Here is a 20919-nt window from a genome sequence, read left to right as displayed (position 1 = left end):
ACTATTCACTCAGGCAGATTCTGTGTTCCTGACTCGGCTAGAAAAGTCTTTGTTTGCAGTTTGTGCTGGAGAGTTCCCACTAGCCTCATACTGTCAGCTAGCTGGACACTGGTTGCTCGAGTAAAACAACAACATAACAAACAGAAATCCTATCGTGTGATACTATTTAACCTGCACAAATTAACTTGAAACTTGGGATTAGAAGTGTAAGCTGTGACACTGAAAATCTGTCAATGTTTTAAGTTGATATGGTGAAGGTCAATTTCCTGCAAGTGCGCAAAAGTCTGCTAGGGACTGAGTAGTTTCACTAGGAACCTGCCATTGGACATTTTCTTCTCCCTGTCCACTATCTACATTTTACCGTTTCACAACCTCCTTCATTACAGGAAACAACAACAACAACCAACAACCTACACGCTGCAAATTTTTTGCTGAAGGTATGGATTGTTCACTCAGTCAGCGTTTAACTCCCCTGTCACTATTTTGAGTTAACATGGTAGTTGCATCCTGTTGCAGATGATCATGATCAGATTAAAGAAATACAAACATGCTCTGGCTTTTCCTCCTCCTATAGAGGAGTGATGATGAGGTGCAGTCAGACCATTTTACACAGTGATGTGTCTGAGCTAGAAAATGATCTGACTTTGAGAGATGAGAGCCCAAGTGATGAAAATGTCATCATCTGCTCAAATCTGTGCAAACCCCACTGCAGAGCCTAAACGTGCCTGTGCAAATGACTATGCTACAAAGACGTAATACTCATGTTTTACAGCAGTTTGCACGCATGCAATACGTAGATTCCATCTTACTGTGCTTGTGTGAAACGTGTCCTGTAGAGAGACTAACATGTGGTATACTAACTGCACATCTGTGATGTCCACATTAACAAGGAAGTATAATCAAGGCTTGACCTAAAGGCAAACAGGTGCCTACTGAAGCACACAGCAGATTCAAAACAAATTAGCATTCATTTGGAGTTATGTTTCAAGACGCTTTATTACAAATGCGAATTTTATTTTTGACTGAAGATAAATATCTCAATTTCCAGCGGTTAAATGTTCCACTATAACCAACAAGAAAAGATCTGTCTGCAGCGGTCAGAGTCTGAATCAGTGAAGTTGAAACAGTAAAGTTGCAGATCAAATTAAATTAAAATGATGAACTGAAAGGTGATGAAAACCTCCATGGGGCTAAAGAAAACTACCGAGTCTGGTAATAATTCTACAGTGAGGTGACTTCGAACAGCAACTCATTTCACATACTAGTAATCGTTTCACTCATTGTTACATAAAACATTGGTTATAGCCACTTTGAATTTGATCTTTACTTTCTGCAATTGACCACATACAGAATCACCAGGGAAATATTTCAGAGAGCAAACTTTGACACTGAACTTGCAGCATTTTGGGGTGAAACCGACTAACAAAGCACATGAGCATAACAACACACAAACAAAGAAACACGCACACATGAGCAGGCATCTGCTCTACAATTTCTGTATGTGCTTTCCCAAGAAGATTATGACAGCAGGGATTTGATTCCCATCATCTAAACAGATTAATCCACCAACCTAAAGTGGATCGTATCATTAATATTTCAGCAAAAAAAAAAAAAAAACACATCTGCAGCAACCAAAACAACATCACATGTCAACTGTGTTTTTTTAGCTGCTGTGGTTTGACTGCTCACTTTTTAATCACAACTTCCACTTTGATCCAAAGACAGGAAATCAGATGAACTGAAAAAAAAAGGTTACGTCATTACAGTTACAACACATTCGCACCTGTGGTGGAAATACCACAAATATTCATCCTTTGCCCTGCCAATGAATTCACTGACAGACAACCAGCTGAAGCAGATCTTACTACAGGAAAAAATGTGATCCAATCAGAGCGATAAAGGGTTTCCGTGACGGCTCTGAAATGGCAAAAGCTAATCTTTTAAAATGGAACTACGGCAGTCTTGAGGAGTATTAAGTCGACAGAAAGACTGGAGCTTGGCCAGCTCTTCTGTGGAAGGCTGACAGTGGAGACAGACTACTTATGTAAAGTAATAAAAGATTTTAAGAGATCAAACGCCAGTCCGCCTGAGGCACATTACATAAAAGGTGTTTCAAATCTTTGTACCTCAGTCTTTATTACTTTTCTTATTTTATATTGTCTTTGGATTGCTTCCATGGGACAATGCTGCTAATCTGAAGACAAGCTGGACTGTCAGGATTCATGCCTTACTTAAGGATATTACATCATGGCAGATGCTTCCTGACACGAGTATTTTATCACCTTTTTACCATTTGGTGGTTGGTGAACAAAAGTACATTTTGGCACAATCACATTCTAAAAGGACGACAGAGACTTTTCTTCAAACTCTTGATGTGAATACTGAATTTCCCTTCGGGGATGAATAAAGTGATTCTGATGTAACAGGAAGTCAGTTCATCCAAGAGTTTGTGTCATCTGAAGTTTCTTTTAGCTGTAACGCTATTGTTTGTGTTGAAATTACTGTTGCAGATACAGGTGAAAGTTAAACTGGAGTACGTCATCCTGTGGGAAAACGACGGGACTTTTTTTACGACTTTGTTGGAGCAAAGCCAGTTCTGCATGACTGGGCTTGTGGCTTCAAAGAAATCTGTGACGCTTCCGATGGTTTCATCATTACCTCTAATACACTCGTGTCCTCATGTGGAGTAGACAGTGGCTTTCTGTGACTCACTACAACACAGTTAATTAAGTGCATTAAAAATAAATCTGGCTATTGTTTAGGCTCACAGCACAACAAAGCTTGAAAACAACAAGTAGCCTGTATTGGACAAAGACTAAACTCTGCTTCAGCAGCTGAATATCAATGTCAGGTAGTGTTTTCTTATAACTGTGAACATTGTGTTTTGGGGTCATCTACTGTAGGATTACATTCTCACTTCTAAGTGAAAGAACATAATGACCTGCATTTTCAAGTATCTTGGTGATGAACTGCATCTATGGTCCCCTGGCCAAATGAAAATGTAGGAGTAAGTACAGAATCTAAACAGAACTCCTCTGACATATTTAGGGTGAAACTACTCCACAAATGATAACTAAATGGCAAACACACAGACCAGATGAGGCCTGTAATTTCAGACAGAGACTCTTCCTGTGTCAGCACAATGCTGTTCTTTCAAGCCACCAATGTGACAGTGTTACAAAGTTGAGGAGCGCCTGCCTGCCTGCAAGCTTGCCAATGCTATTGATCCCCCCTCATCTAACCCAGAGTCTGCGTCAGTGAAATTGGTCCCTGACTTCAGTGCCAACGTCTCGCTGCTCTACATAAACTCTCTGCCCTTTTCTTAGATCTTGCACTTGTTCACCTCAACAGAAAGCACAGAGAAGTCTGAACAAAGGAGATAATTCACACCGATACTCATCTTCGAAATTAACAACAAAGTTTGTCAGTGCATGCAGATGACCATGAACTGTGTTTGGATTCACATGTATGTTTGTCAATAGTATACAGGCTGTAAGGTAGGGATGTACCAATCCAGCATTTTCTGTCCTGATTCAGACTTTGGTAGCTCATCTTAGATCACCTGCTGGTAAACATAATACAAATTTAATTCCAGTGTTCTATTTTCCTTTAATTACTCTGCCAAGGAATGTGGTGGAGTCATGTGCCGTTTGTCCTTCTGTGAATCCGTCTGTCTGTGCACAACATTATTCTAAAACGGAATAACGGATTTGGATGAAATTTTCAGGGAAATTGTGTCAGAAATGATAAGAACCAGCTCAACTGGCAGTGATGTGGCTTCCAGTCTGGACCTACGGATTTGTTAAAGATTTCCATATCATTGCGGGATAGCATCACTGTAACTATGACAAGTGAACACTACATCAATCGCCTGCTGACGATTGCATGACTGCGATCCTAGTACAAATCCACTGGGACTTATTCGTCGGAAAGATACAAGGAAAACCTGATTAAATTGTGGGGGTGTTTCAGAGTACCATCAATTCCCACCTGAATATTTAGGTCACGCGATTCGGTATCCGTACATAAAGTACACACGCATAAAACACGCCATAATTTTTAATTAAAGACATCATCTGTCAGAAATGATACAAAGACTGAGCAGCCTTGGCAGAGCACTGCACTCTCTGAGGGCTTCTCTTGTATAAAATTTTTAGTGAATTACAACACTGCCAGGGATGAAAATTCCGATCAATTCACAACAGCCAATTAAATTATACAGCAAAATGACCACAGAGGACCAAGTTTCAATCTCTGACACAATTATGTTGAGCATGATCACGTGACCAAAACAGACCTATTGAGTCACATGAAATAGGGCGCTTGGTTGCATAAACAGCCACAAGCTTAAAGAGACACTATCATAACACATTTTAACTTGTCATGGAAATGATCGCACTAGCCGGCATCCATTAAGCATCACAGGATACTTCGTCATGGTTTACATTTGACCCACTAAACTCCCTCAAGGCTCTTTGCTGAAACAGAAGCGTCAGTAAGTCTGAGAAACCACCGCCTTGGGTCACTACAGTGCTAAACAGTAATAGATCTCACCTGCTGTTGCCACCAGGTACTACAGCTAATCTAAAATACATTATGTGGCATTCATGTCCTTCTTCTGCCTAATCCGTTCATATATTTTTGATTGTTTAAATTATTAATGGCAGTCAATTGATTAATCATTAACATCCCTACACATTACATAGAGTGGAGCTCACTGGAATCATTGCCATGCAAAGCAACAAGAGGCTAGCGACCGCTGTACAAACAGACATGGGCTGTGTCCGAAATCGCATACTAACGTACTACTCATACTAAATGTGACGTCAAAATAAGTATGTAGTGCGTTCCCATTGGATAGTATGAAAAGATTGAGTATGCGAGAAATACCCGGATGTATACTATATCCGGAAAAATTTTAAGTATGCGCGGTGACCACACTAGTCATATTCAAGCTATCCACCGAAATGCAAGCCTCCGCGGGATATGTGGCCGGACCGCGGCAATTTTTATTTTATTTTATGTGGTTAAGTAGTCATCCTAATCACCCACAGATTTGAGAAATAGGCATTTTCTGACCAACGTTTAAATTTGTCAGACGCCTCACAACGTGCTACTGAACGCTAGCAGCTAGTTGCAGCAGCTCGCTTTGCATACAGAACAAGTAGCAGCTACCTCCAGTAGCCTGCAGCTACAACTGAAACGATTCGCATAATCTGGCTAATAACTGCATGAGGAGTGCCGGCTTGAAATTGCCACATTAATTATGCGACTCTTTGTTAGCGTAAAATCGACCTGAAGCCGGCATTCAGCCGAGATATTTGATAGCCGTACTTCCGGTTTTTGTGTTGGAGGTTTGAAATGCATTATGGGAAACGGAGTAGTATACTACAGTGTGAACGGTCGGCATTCTAATCATACTTATAGTACGTAGTGTACAGTATATACTCATTGAGAATGTAGTATGTAGTATGTTAGTATGCGATTTCGGACACAGCCATGGACAAGGGAACTGTATTTTATGTGGATCTGCTTCATACGGTCAGTATTCGCAGATGGTCTAGCTCTATTTTCAGATATGTTCTTGCACCACAGGCACAAAACAATCCCTAACTGTATTTTGGTGAGTGACAAACTTTCGGTCTCCGATTCTGAGACAGAATACAGATTCCAGTTGCCAAATGGAGAAACTAGTGTAAAGCTTGCTTATACCAAAAGAACCAGAAACAGTCTTTTGACTTTGCCCTCTCTTTATGTGGTTGCCAAAGCAGTATGTTGCTCTAATTCCGAGAGCACTGTTCCACTCCGGAGGCTTTGTTAAGTTCAGCACCCAAGAGATGTTGTGAAAAGCCAAACTGAAACAGCTGCCAGGACATGGCTCTGAGCTGGAAGGTGGCGTGTTCAAAAGTAGACTCAAGTGAGTTCAACCACTAATGTTCCACCAAATGAGACCTTCAGGACTTTAAAAGTTAAAAAAAAGGAAAACATAATAGTGAGCAGTCGTGACATTTACCTCACACGAGGGGGTTCTCAGCAGAACCCACCAAAGCACCATAAACTATCCACTTGTGTTTTCTCGTGTACGTGGTGTGCACTTCCTCCGCAAACCACACGACGAGAGCAAATAAGGCTGAGTAAATTTACCATTTGGCATCGGTGAATAATTTCTATGGATGATGAATAAACTGTGCCACAAGCTGGAGAAGCACAAAGGAGGAGAAAGGAGAGGAAAAAGAAATAGAAGGGAAGAAAGCGAGATGAGCAAAGACGCTGAAATAGAAGCAGCATATGGAAGTACGACTCCAATCCAATTTCATCTTGATTTAATCTCATGCCTCTGATGGCTTTTGACCTTCTGGACTTTTCCAGTGGCAGAGTCACGGCAACCTATTACCCAGCAACTACAGGGGAACACAGAGAGGCTTTACCGGAGAATTTAACACTAACAAATTAATAATGATTTACCAGCCATGACATCATGAGACTCGATTGCAGCCAAAAATCTGTATCCAGGATCCTTCTTACTTATGAAATGCACAGAAAACCAGCTCTGAGTGCCTCATAAAAACACCTCGGGCAAATTTCAATCATTGCAGGGTCATACAAAACACTCTGACTAACCAAAAGCTCCTGAAAGGTTCTCCTCCTTTTCTCCTCATATGGCATAAATGATCAAATAAGTAACAGAAAACTGGCATAGACTGCTACATGCACAACCAGGAGTCAGTAAGGGAAAAATAATGCTTTTCTATTCATCTTGAGGCAACTAGGGAGCATTTTTCTTTGCATGAATGTGGCATATTCCATCTTTAATAGCTTAAAATGTCATATCTACATCCAAATTATGCTGTTCTAATTTCTGTAGAAGAGATAAAAGCATTTTCATCTTTTCGGCTGAAACTGTGATTAATATTTATGCATATAAGCAATACAAATATCACGCTGCTGTACATAAAGATCACATAACTTGGCGAGTTAAAAACAACGCAATGGTTCAGCGGTGTAGCTGTAGCCTTTTGACTTTGAAATACACACAGCTGCATGAATGGAGTGCGAGTGGATTGAAGTCAGCTGAGTTGATTTCAGTCCCGCCTGTTCTATATTGGTCCTTCTTTAAATACAACCTGCCATCTGAGCAATAGAAACATGTAATCTGGGCTGCACCTAGACCCATAACACTGGAATGAAACAAATATGAGAAAAGCAATGGGAAGGAAAGGCAGGAGAGGGGAGGGAGGCACATGCGTGGACATCCAGCTGGTCCCCATGTGTTTTGTTGTGTAGCCGAATATAAGGAAAGCAGCCAAACTGAGAAGATGGAGAACACATGGAGACAATGGCCAGCTGGTGTCAACAATTTGTTGTTGTTGTTGTTGTAGCTGAATGTGAATAAAGCAGCACTGAGGGGCACACAGTATCTTCATGTAAGAGCTGGAAATACTACGCAATCCGCAGGAGGCCACCTGTCACTGCCGACTGAGAGCTGTCTGGCTCGCAACCCAAACCACATCAAGAGGGAAGAATGTCCACAACGTTCCACGACCACCAGTGCAACAGATACGCAGAACAACAAGTAGACACGCAAACACAGTGTGATGCAGCCGTAAATAACGGTGGTGAGCAACCGGTGACATACAGCGGTTGAATAACAGTTATGAGTGGTGAACAAGGAGCGGGCGTCGTAAGTCACACCAAGGTATTAGCGTAATACAGAAAAATAACCACAAAAATGATAATTAAAACATATTCTACATTTTTAGCTACTAGAGGGCAGAGAATAAGCTTAAAACACTGACACATTATACCTCATAAAGATTAAAGTGAATCAGTAGCATGCATTACTAAAAAAAAAAAAAGCAAAAGAATTACAGAAAAACAAAGTAGCCTGCCATTTGATTTATGTCACAGTGGTGTGGAAAACATATATACGTTAGACGTGCTGAAATACTGATAATGTCTTGCACTAGTGTCAACAGGTTGTTGTCTTTGGCTCAGGAAATCACCAAATCAGGTCAGCTCCTACCAACTGCCTCTGCTATGAAATCAACAGGCTGAAACGCTGCCGATGAGGACGGACTGGAGCCAGCTGTGCCAGACACACCAAAAATATCAGTGATGGTTGGTCACAGATGCTCAATAATGTCCCATCAGTGTCCTCCAGTCAACCCCAGTTTAGAGCCCTTAAATGTACTGTACCGTATCTGTTCACCCATGACAGTAGCTGAGGTTCTGACTCACACACACATTCACAGACACCACCAGGGTATCAAGTGGAAACCTGCATCAGCAGCACCATGTTCCTGCCCTTCCCAGACATCTGGCACAAAACACGGCATGCCAAGAAAACCACACCGGGCATGTGCAGAATGCGGATCACATTTAAAGCTTAAAAAAGGAACGGGCCAAACCGCCAAGCAGCTACTACCCGATATCAATCACACTCACACAGGCACACACACTCCCAGGCTTGTATTACTGTACTTGTGAGGTGGGTTTGTTCATAACGTGCATCACCTCAGCAACGCCCATCCTTATCTTTTATCTGACTTCAGCTTTACCATAAATCTGTCCCTGCTGACTCTATAACTGCCACAGTGTATTTGTGTCTTCAAAGTAATTCAAAAGCCAAATGCATACAGACACATACACACCTTGCACCTGCATCCCATTGTAAACAGTGAGCAGCATTTCAGAGAGAGACCAGCCTTAAGTCAACAGTGCAGAATAAATATTCTTAGTGTGTCGGCTGAAAGGCAGGACAGGATTGTAAAATCTTCACACAAGGTGATGCAACTGTCCAAAGGGTGCAATAACAAGATAGGACAACACCGTTTCAAGAGCTTGACTCGTCTATGAGTGCTACTGGGTTATTGTCACCAGGGTTAGGTGTCAAGTTCCTGGCAGTGATGTAAATGCATATTTTGAGTCTTTGTCCTTGTTTTGCCTGCAACTCCTAAATCTGTTATTCTTAGAAAACCTTAATTGTGTCCGGTCTCATTTTAGAAAGTCTAGACACCATGAAATCCACATGAAATGCATTTTTTTTCCAAAATTGGATGCAAACCACATTCAGAGGTGTTCTGAAATGCAATTCAAAACTTGCTACACAACACAACAGCAATGTGACAAATCTAGAGCGGCAGCAGTCTTGAGTGGAATCCATGCTGCTACTACAGTACTAACAGGCTGTGGACAGATGCCACAATAACTAACTAACCAGAACAAAACAGTTTATCAAAACATATCTTGATGTTGCGTAGGCTGGTGATGTCTAGACACAGTAATCCAATCTGATCATGTGCAAATACTAGTGTGGACAGTCTGTTCTCAAGATCTGATTTGAGAAACAAATCTGATTCGTCTGCAATCTGAACAAAGCCAAAAAGGAGACGACTCAATCAAGATTCAAGGAAAATATTCAATAGACCTTAAAAAATATGAAGTGCATTGCTTTTCTGTGACCCTGAAGTTAGCTCTGAGCTTTCTGAGGTGCTCCGTCTCCGCACTTCATCCTGATCCTGGCACAGACTGCAGTCGATAATAAACCTGTAGCATACAGATACTTTATCCGAATACTTTACAGTACTATGAGCAGCTCAATAATTAATATGTGCCATAGCCAAAGGGCTCAAACCTCCAACTGTGCATCCAGCACTTGGCTAGTAGAGCAACAGTAAATCTTCAGAATCCAGACCTCCAGGGGAAAGAAAATCAAACAACATTACTTGTGTTGACTGAAATGTGCCCTCTGCTCATGAAGTTGTTTGCTTCATCAAAACCTGACCTAGCATGAGTACTGTCGGCCTGAAGGGCACCTGAGAGTTTCCACAGTAAGCCTGAGCGAGGGTGTGGTTGCTGGTTGGTATATAAGGGTTTTAGCGGGTTGCTGACAGCAGTGAATTTGTGGTCAGTGTCCCAATATCAACACAAGTACATGTGATGTACTCACTGCTGTAACTTCTTTAGAAATCACACGATTAAGGAATAATAACTGACAGAAAAAGAAAACGGGAACTGATTGCTCAAACTATTAGTCAGTGAGGTGAAAAGTTCTTTGCTCACAGCCATTTCTCCACTAAGGGTTCTGTCATCTTTATAACTAAACTGTGGCTTGGACAAGAACAATCACTTATTATTTGGGCACAAAAGTAGACAAATAGCTTTTCATTCCTCCATCTTTTCAATAAAACTGTTGATCTTGGTCACAGTTGAAGGAGCTTATCAAAGTATGCATTTAATAACACTTGGGATTTAAACTGGACAGGTCACTAATCTATCAGGGAAAAAGAAATAGAGACAGATGGCTTTCACTCTCAAGTTCATACCTACTGGCAAGTAACCAGTTCACCTCAGGAATCTGCAGCACCCAAACAAAGCCAATTCAGACAGGGTAGAACATACAAATCCCAACAAGGAAGCCTGAGTCTGGATTGAAACCTACATCCTTCATACTGTAAAGGTTTCTCACTGCTCCAACCTGCAATCTATAACTTCCTCTACCTCCAGAATCCTGTCTTTATGTAGCACTTATGTAGAAAATATGCTGCAGCTGTACACAAGGACCCATTCCCATCTTTTCCACACCGTTTGCTTCGAATAACACCAGGGTTAAAAGAGGCTTTGGATAACCCCATTACCACGGTTCTCATCATTAGGCACACAACAGGTTTTGTTCCCTTTCACAGTGATCTCCAAATGAGTAATTGCCATCACTGCCCAACTCTGAAACCTAAAACTGAGATGTCTCCAGAAAAAAGCTTGTGATTGTTTAAATTTGTTTAACCTTATCCAAATCCCACCAGTGGGTTTCAAAGCCATTTTATCCTTAAACAAATGTGAAAATTACACTAGAAGGGCCAGAAACTGTGAGAACAGAAAATATTAGTTTTCACCTTTCAGACCATTCTAGAAGGAATCGTGTGGTTTTCAGTTCTTCTATTGGAGAACATTAACAAAATCTAAGCTTAAAATCAAGACGTTTGGTTGTTCTACAGATCCACATAAAAATTAACTGTTTGTACAAACTAGATAATGCAAAAAAAAAACAACTACAGTCTTTAACACAACCAAGAAACCATTAGTTAAGGTGTTCGGCTAAACTGCAGGCAGCGCTTACACAGTGCCAACAGGACACAAATATGGAAATAAATTATAAATGTAAGCAGTAAACCTACAAAGCATTTAGAGGCACCTTTCTATTTCCATTATTAGTGGCAGTTGAGGTCACTTGGGAAAGTGTTGTATATGGTGATTCTCTGTTTTTAAATTTTTGTAGAAGAAATTAATAATTGTTTAGAATTTATTGCAAAATAGCTGCAACAAACTGCACAATGGACATGCCTGAGCTCTCGCTCCGTCTAGCATGTTTGTTTCCACAGAGGTACCAGATTTTATATTGCAGTTAAAAAAAAATGAGTCCACAGTGAGTAAAAATCTGTCAGGAGCAAAAATCGCCCAGAAACCCCTTGGGATTCAGTGGGTTTTTGGCTTCAAGGTTTGGATATAGGACGATACCCTCTGGATGGAATACTGTAAATTTCCCTTTCTCTCTTTCAACTTACAGGACTCTGTAGTATCTGCGTGACACGTTTCTTCTGCTCCAGAACGTTGAAGTCCTGTCGGAGGTCGGGCGACATGTTTCTGGACCTGATGTACTCTGGATCGTTGACGTTGACCCGGTCGAAGTATCGCTCCTTGGTCCCTCCGCTGGGCGGGGGAGGAGTGGTCACCACCACCTGATGGCTGTCCGCACTCATGCCTGCTTCACCTCAACTCGTCTGCTCTATGGCTGCCGCTCTGACTCTCACCTGAAAGCAGAGAGATGGACATATTAGAAGATGAATCATCATGTCTTTTAAGAGGCAAGTGGGGAAAGTTTAATATGAACCATAAAGCAACACGTGCTTGGATATGTTGCAGTTTCCTATGAAATTCAAACGGAGTGCGGTGAACAAACGGTATATAACAGGATTAAAACTAAAGACGCATTAAGATGTGGTACACAAAGAAGGAAGAAACAAGGATGCAAAAGGAGAAGGGTGCCACATTTTTGGAATATATTTTCACATTTATTTTTTATGCTACACAACCCCAAAACTTTTACTGGTGAACAGACACCTGATTGAATACACCTTTGCACTCAATTTGTAAAATTATTGTACTACTGTTGCAATTTTCTCAACAAAAATTACCTTCTAATGTGAGGAGTTACCAAAAATAGTGAGCAGGAGTGACAGAATCCTTTCAGAACTAATGGAAAACACCTGGAACAAGAACATCAAATGTACTGACAAATAAGATAATGACTGGTCTATCATCATCAGATGAAACAAATGGAGTCACACTAGGTGTTCATCAAACAGGAAAAGCACAGCCTTATTACTGGTGGAACCAAGATGAGCTGCTCTTTGATTAGATGTAAATAATGGCATTGTGCTAACAACAGACGTTTGTTGAGTCACGAGTGGATGTATGCATTAGCCAGGTCACACTGACAGGCCACCGAACAAAGCGTACGAGGAGTACCGGAGCTCTGCTGTTTGAACATTCAGGCCTTGACCGGTGAGCTAGTTTACTCCCACTGGTCATTCTCAGGTCACCTGGCAGGAAAACAAGCATTCTGCAGGATACAGGATGAGCTACAGCAAAAGCAAAACAAAGTAACTGACCTTCTCAATATTTTGTCATGCCAAGAGTTACAGCCAATCAAGGCAAAACAGACAAACACATGAGATCTAATACATCTTGGACAAGAAGGAAAATCCTCCAGGAGCACATGCGGCATACGAGGCTGCTGTTGTAGCAGCGATGGATAAGCTGGTGATGTATTAGAAAGAGGCGGGGCTTACAGGATCGCTACCAGATGGTGCTTTGGCTTGGACAGCAGAGGAATGAGAGCGAGAGAGAGTTTAAGAAAAAGCATCCCGCTGCTTTCTGCCTTCAAAAGCCCAGCGGTCATCTGACAGCAGGGGGATCAAAACGTAGAGGTTACTCTGCCAGCAGCGACTCCCTTCACTGCTGTCAGCTCAGCATGGTGGGAAACAAGGGGATGGAGAGGCGACTTGGTCTGACACATGCCGCTAAGCTACTCATTTGGGTCAAATGCCACTTAAAAAGATGGCTAAGATTAGTGGAGTGATATGCAGTTCAGAGTCTAGAGGACTCACATTTAGACAAAACAAAGCAGAAAGGAACACTTCCAGGTGGTTGCACATCTACTCTGGTGTGTTTTTCTCTCTTGACCTCATCTCTCCACAGTACTGTTAACGGAGAAAGAATTAGCTAAACAAACATAGATTCCATATTTATTGACCATTTAATAGCGTAGACAACATCATTTATTTAATCCAGTGGAATCTCTCAACAGGTAGATTTGTTTCTCCTCCTTTCTTGATAAATAACCAATCCACTTATCACTGGAGTTCCTCCAATAAAGTTTCCACTACTAACCTTTTTTGCAGTTGAACTTTGTTATTTATATGCAACAAGCCAGAGACGCACATTAAAAACTTTTAGAAAAAAAAAAACCTTTGGCATATACCAAAAGTATCCATATAAACAACCAATGTTTCCTATATATTCTTATCTCTACAGATCCATCAGGAACACCACTCACTCTCTACCTGATCCTCCTACAACAGCTGTGATTTATACTATGGAAACAAACAAAAGCCGCCCTAAAAATCCTCTTTAATTGAAGGCAGCTGGGTAGTGCAGAGTTATGTAACCTGATATTGAATTCATCCTCCTGCCAGCACTGTTCTGCTTACAGAGTAGCTGTACACAGGACCGGGTGGGACAAAGCAAGCTCTGAGACAAAAGCAATGATTACTTGATCAGTTAGCTATTTCAATTATTGGCAACTATTTTCACAATCACAAAAAAAGTCTAAATTCTCTAATTCCAAATTCTTATAAAGGTGGATATTTTATGGTTTCTTAGCTCCTCTGCGATAGTAAACTGTGACGTCATCTTGGGCTTTGGGGAACATGGACGGACATTTTTCATAATTTTCTTGCCACTGATTGAATGATCAAGTGAATAATCAACAATGAAAATAATCATTAGCTGCAGCCCTGGTGACAAAAGTTCTATAAAATGAAGGTATATCAGGTATAAAAATAAGAACAAAAAGAATGTCATGAGCCTTTTGTTGCACTAATGTCTGTACAGTGAAACAGATACTTTATAGACATTGTACAGTCTGTAGAGCTTTCTCTTTACTTGTTTTTCTGTTGCAGTTATGAAAAATTGACCCAATGCAAAAAATCTGATCCTAATCTAAGAAGGTGAAACTGACAGCAGAGACTCGCGCCCAAACTTTGCTGAATGAGTGGAATCCTGCACGGCTGAATGCAACAGCTGAAGCTTCACCAAAATAAAGCCGCCCCCCTTCTTGCTACCGCTTACAGCCACATAGCTCAGTGCACCATCCCATCCCTGCTCACAACTCCAGCAGCCCCCAGCATGAACTTCCACCCCCTCTACTCCCCTCCACCTCCCTCCGTCTCTGTCAATAGATCATTGTCCTCATCCCGAACCATCTCAGTCTGGCCACGTCCAGAGAGATCGACAGTTTGAGGGGGTGATGGTCGGGTGGGGAGGAGGCTTTGGGTGGTCATATGTGGAAATTTGAGAGACCGAGTCATAATCACTGTGAGCAATAATGAAATCTGATCCTCACATTTGCAGCATCAGCCTTTATAATATAAATTTCATGCTTCAGATGCTCGGAATGCAGCACCAGTTCAGACCGAGTTGAGTTTAGTGACCGACTGGTGTCACGGTGCTGGATTCTACTTGATTTAAGCTCCACAACTGTGTTACTGAAGGGCGCGAGCCTGCGACCGCAACCTTTCACCCGTGACCTTCACTCACCCTCCCCCACTCCCTCTCACCCGTGATTAGTAGCTCCAGCAGACACAAGTTGTCTTCATGTGTGGGGAAGCTGCCCATGAAAACTTTCACATCTATAAACAGTTGATAAAACAACGCCATAAAGCCAATCAATGCCATAAACCAAAGGCTATTAAAGGTGTTTTTGGTTACCAGCAGTTACATGATGAATGGAGTCAGTCAAGGACTTGTCATCTCGTTTTAGCCTAGTCTTAACCACAGAGTAAAAATAGGCTGTTTCCGAGACAGGAAATAAAAAATTAGCCTCTGTAGGATTCTGTCATGTTATACAGAAGTTATGGATACATTTAGAGGTGCAAAAATAATTTAGTATTTTAGTTATAACAAAACTCAAAATAAAAACTGTACTAGGTCTATAAATAACCATTTTAATAAATGGCCATTCTCAAAACTAGTTTCTCAATTAATTGATTACTTTTAAAGTAATAGTTGACCTATAAATTGACAGAAAATAAGAAAAGCTGCTGGTACTCTAATTTCTAAAATTACCCGTCTTTTCTGACAAACAGTCCAAACTCGATACGTATTTAATTTTGAGTACAAGATACAAAAGCAGCAGATCTCTTACAAACAAAAAAAAAAAAAATCAGGAACTGCATAACATTTGGCATTTTTGCATTAAAACTAACAACTATTAGGCGATTATCAACATAGCAGCAGATTTATTCTCTGTTCAATGACTCAACAGACCATTTCAGTTCTACAGAAGAGAACATTCTTAGATACAATTTTTGATTAACATATAGTCATTGTCTGGAATTATAGCCTGATGCAAGAGAAAAATCCATGTTGTACATGAAAAGATTTGCTACAAGGATAAAACAAGCAAGTATGGACAAATATATATGCATGGGAAACTTGCTGTCTTCCAGGCTCTTTTACATTTCTTTGGTAGAATTACTTTCCTCTTTGATCTCTAAAATGCAAGCTCACTGTACATGTCTAAGCCACGGTGTCACCCATAATGCCTCAGTGTTCCTCTGGCATTTGAAGCTGCAGAGCCGGATAAGAGCCAGTGGCTGACACAAAACAACTCTCCATCATCGTCTGATGACAGCCAGCTAATCTAGAAACCTACATCTACCCGTGTATCTGCTACTGCATCTCTTTGTCCGGTCTTGTTGCACCGACACACTACATTTCTCTCCATTCTTGCCCATCGTTTCCTCTCTGATTTTATCTCTCTTCATCTTTTATTCTCTGTCCTTCATGATTGTGCAGGGGATATCGGAAATATGCAAGCTCAATTAAAAAAACAAAGTCACACGACTGCTTACATCCCATGCAGTGCACACACACACACTGTAAACAGTAACCAAACTCACTAATAAGACGCCCACCAACCCCACCCACGCCACTCACACACACTCCTCGTATCTATATCTTGCTTCAAAGCCGACCTTCCTACGTCTCTGCCACCTCTATAAATAGACAAACTGCCTTTTGGGTTGTGTTACAACCCCAATGGCAACAATACCAGGAAAGAATCCGTGCGGCGCTAATTATATCCACGCACACTGTAGAAAGACAGAGCGAGCACACATGCACGCAGACAGTCAATTGTAGTGCAAACCCTGTTACCGCGCACACAAACAGAGGAGTAGGTGTGCTCCAAGTCTAAACACGCCTGCATGAAAGATCTAGCAGTGAAACTAAAGGAGAGTGTGCAAGCCAAACGCTCAGCGGCTTACATGATCCTCCCGCGGCTTTACTATGAGAGGAGGAAAGCTCTTCTGAAGCCCACCAACGTGCCAGCAGCTGACGTTTCAAGAGTGCGACTGTAAGTTTGGGTTGCAGGTTTCTTGCAAAATCAGTGTAAATTGCAACACAAAAAAAAATATTCGTTTTTTTAGGCATTCCTTAGAACTTATTGATACAGAATATGCAGATTCCTGTAACTGCAGTGACAGTAAAACACTCGGCCGTGTCTTCCTTCATGTACAGCCTCCACGAGATAATAACCAGAGCTAATCTTCTCTGGTGCTCACACTCCCTGCAACATTACTGCCAAGCGTGTTTACAGTGCAGGAGAGTGTTTCCGTGTGTGTTTGTGCGCGCCCAGTTGGCCATACCAACATGGAATTCCCCCTGAAATATAAATCAGTTTTGAGGGATTTGTGCTCATGCAGCTGGTGGGAACACAAAAATAGAAAACAAGCTGGCTTCTTTCTAAAAAATGAATGAGACAAAGTGGTTCCAAAACAAACGCTTAGAAATAAATATATTCCGATCGGATAGGATTTCTAAATGTCCAGCCAGGAGAATTCACAGAAGAAAACGGCATATACATGTAAAATCCAAGCCCAACCAACCTTGTATTTCCTCTTTGGTCAGTGAATACGAGAGAAGAGGCAGTAGTGGCAGGCGGCTGAGGCCAAACACATGTCTCTGTTTTTCACTGCTGCTGCTCGCTATCTGCGCTCAAAATTCCAACACGGAGTCCCAGCAGAAGAGAAGCCGGTAGAGGACGAGAGAGAACGAGCGGGATACGAATGACAGAGAAAGTGAGAGCAGGGCGGCGAATCAGAAAACCAGTTGGTCCACTCGTCTCTCCAGGTTTCCCATAAATGTGCTCTTTGGCAGAGCTGCCGGCAGACAGCAGATCCTCGCAGATTCCTGCAGACTCTGCTGCTCCGGCGTTCATCAGAGAGAGAAGTATCAACAGCTGTGTGAGTGTGTATGTGAGAGGAACAGTGTGTGTGTGTTGTGGGGAAAAGAAGCTGAGGCAACCACGTGACGCAAGCTTAATCGCCCCCCCCAACCCCCACCCCCCGCCGGCTAGAGCTGCACACACAAACAGACCAATACGCACGTACAAAGCCGCTCGACCAATCAGAGTTCAGCCTCGCACACTAATCACTCCTCCTCCTCCTCCCCTCCCCCTCTCTCTCTCTCTCTCTCTCTGTCTCGTCTCGCCTTTTTTTTCTTTGATCCATTCACTTGCTGGTCCATCTCCCACATTCCACCTCCCTCTCTTTCTCATTTACTCCCCTCCCCTCTCCCCTGTCACCCCCTCTGGGCGACTGTATTAAAGGTCAGTGTTTGAGTTCGGCTGCAGCAGTACAGCGACTACAGCCACACAACCTACTGCAGCAGACACTGGACGCTTTTTACTGCACTCCACACTATCTGGCCTCACTGATGAACTGAGATGACTTTTCAGAAAGGACAGGAACTGAGACCAAGTCCTAGTTTAATGATCCCATGACAGAGGTCAGGGTCAGCCACATAAACAGCTGTCTGTAATTTACCGTCTCGCCTGAGGCAAAACTGTTGGACCCCACACATTTTTCAACTACTATTTGTTTCTGTTTGCTGCAGCCCACCAAAGCCACCTACACTGCTACTGACTAACTACATCTTGTTTTACTACAGCCCCACATCCCCAAAATCAATCAACCCCAAAACTACTCAAAGCAGGTTTTCCTCATTCTTCTCGCCCACTCTGTGCTGAGACACGGTGCAAATTTGTGAATGAAATGATAAAATGTCTCGCTTGTGTTTCCCGCTTTACTTTATGCTGGTCAGATGAATAACAAGATGAAAATTAAACAAACTATTTACTGATAACTTGAAGTAAGGGGCATATGGTTGAAGCAAAAAGTTACATAAAGAAATTTTTTTAATCATGCAGACATATACAATTATGTAACAAATGTGTGGAAATCTCAAAAAATGATTGAAACAGATATTGACTAGTTTGTACATATGACTTCAGACTAGAAATCCAAAAGTGAGCAAAACAAAAACTGAATGAATGAACAGCCTTAGAGTACTGTGCTCTGTGAGTGCTTTTCTTGCTGTTATAATGTGAAACTCGTGTTTAAATGAGCAGACGGTGTGCAGAGAACAGGCAAATTGAGAAACATGGCTTATTTACATATTGAAGAAGTTCTACTTAATGATGAGGTTGAAACATTGTTGAGATTTTGCTGATGACCAAAATGGATCATGTTGAGAGAAGTACATACACACAGGGCCGGATTATATAATACATGGAGATGTACAGACAGAGGAATTAGTCGGCCTATTTGGGGGTGAGATTAACTACTAAAGTCAATGAATACATTAGTTATGACAACATCATCCATCAATTTAAGCAACAACATGAAGCATGAAGTAGAATATTTAATTGCAATAAAATTTATCAAGTTATAACATGAAACATTTGACATTAACAACAAGTTAATACATAATGTAAGAAGCTTCACGTCATGATAAATAGATTTCTTGCTACATGATAAGTTTGTATGTCATAACATGAAAAACATTGTCATAATAAAATGTTCATGTTTTGCTGATCCATTTCTGTGGCAACAATATGCTTCCACACATATATATGATGTCAAAATATTGTCGTAATTTTGTAGACAATAATGCAAACTTTACTTGGTAAATTTTAGCAATAAAGTACCTGACGTTCAAGTAAAACACAAATTTCTATATATTTCCACTGTCTTCAAAGCAGTTGCTACTAATTTTCACAACAACTGATTGGTAGGATTAAAAAAATTGCTTTTAATGGTAAAAAACAATAACTTTGCTGCAGTTTATGGAAGGCCTTCCTGTTCTGCATCTGCTTAACTATTAAAGCTCCTGAGGGGAAGAAGCTTAACTGCAGATGACTTAAACCACCAGAGAAACACAATTCACACATACAGAAGAAAAACAAACAAATCAGGCAGTTAGCAAGATGTCAACAACCTGTCAGCGAAGTCATGAATTATGCCGCTTGCTTTTAGCAGCATTACACTTTCCCTCAAGTGCTATGCAAATTTACATGTGGATCTCCTGCACATAACACATCACGCCCAATTAATGCTGCAAGACTGCACACAAAGATAACCAAGCATGTGTATTTAAAATCACTACATAGTACAGAACAATGAGGAAACATAGTACTGTGCAAAGGTTTTAGGCCCTTCAGCTGTTTAGATTCTTAACAGTCACTACAATGACTGCTGCAGCAGAAGATATGGCCCCTACCGATCTCAACATCGTGGAGTTATTCGGGAATTACAAGAGGAAACACTGAGACAGCACAAATATAAAGTTTACTGCACATTTTCTAAAGACAGCTGATAAAAAACTAAAATATTTAAAAGCATCATCACTTTATTTTCAGTGCCTATAAACATCTGCACAGTAACGTAGGACCTTTCTTTCCTGGCAACAGTACTGGTATGTGAATTACCAACCGTCTCTGGTAGTAGGATTGATAGCAAAGTTTTTAACTGTCTTGTAAAAGTATGTCACAATCTCCCTTTGGCGCAACGCTATCATCAAACAGTTTATGCAAAACAATCTAGGAGGTTTTAGGGCCAAGGGTTTTTTGGCTCGGAGCTATCAGATAATAAATAGTTGTTGCTATCACCTGATAGTCGAGATAAGGAGCTTTTGTTTCGGCTCCTGCAACAGAAACTGTAACAACACTGCAGCAAACAGACGCCCAAACTCATCTGATGACCCAACGCCGAGGCTGGAAACCTGCCAAGCCTAAATTTTGATCAAAACCTGCATTGTTTTGTGACACGCGAATCAGAGTTTCCACTTGTTATCAGTTCTAACCAGTTTTTACAGCTGTTAGTCAGTCGGTTTTGAAACATGCCAGAATACTCAGAGGTGAAAGTGTCGTGCTCATCCGCATAAACGTTCAACAAAATGGTGAGAAGTGAAATTTACTGGCGTGTATGTCACAAGGTCTGAACAAATTGAGAGCTACAGGTGACAGCCGTTGCACTTTTTGTAACAATAAGAAATTACACAATGGTTTTCATGATTACAACGGACTCGATACACCGATTGTGTCTTTTAAACTAGTTCATATGTTGATACTACAGTTTATTACCGTGCAATTAACTAACTAAAAGCATTTCATTTTTGTGGGTGACTGCAGGGTCTTTCATCGGCAGGAGGATGTGGCATCAGTGACATTTGATCACATATTCAGTAAAAGGCCCTTTATCTCGGAGCAGTCACAAGCTCACACACTACTGAGTTTAT

The 20919-nt window shown here is 41.3% G+C and overlaps 1 protein-coding gene across 6 annotated transcripts in view; it reads right to left on the bottom strand.

Moving 5' to 3' along the window:
* Positions 1 to 20919, bottom strand: part of add3a (adducin 3 (gamma) a) — a 119837-nt gene that overhangs the window by 33592 nt on the left and 65326 nt on the right. For 5 of the 6 annotated variants that reach the window (XM_022189460.2, XM_051945707.1, XM_022189459.2 and 2 more), the window contains exon 2: positions 11562 to 11807. In XM_022189460.2, the coding sequence (XP_022045152.2) occupies positions 11562 to 11756 (195 nt within the window). In that variant the 5' untranslated portion in view covers positions 11757 to 11807. Of the gene's footprint in view, positions 1 to 11561; positions 11808 to 17228; positions 17625 to 20919 lie in introns of those variants that run through there. The other variant, XM_022189458.2, reaches the window with a different exon arrangement.

The sequence above is a fragment of the Acanthochromis polyacanthus genome, chromosome 3 (genome assembly GCF_021347895.1).
Source record: "Acanthochromis polyacanthus isolate Apoly-LR-REF ecotype Palm Island chromosome 3, KAUST_Apoly_ChrSc, whole genome shotgun sequence".
NCBI classification, from domain to species: Eukaryota; Metazoa; Chordata; class Actinopteri; family Pomacentridae; genus Acanthochromis; species Acanthochromis polyacanthus.
The sequence above is the reverse complement of the archived record's forward strand: the minus strand, read 5'-3'. Positions and strand labels throughout refer to the sequence as shown.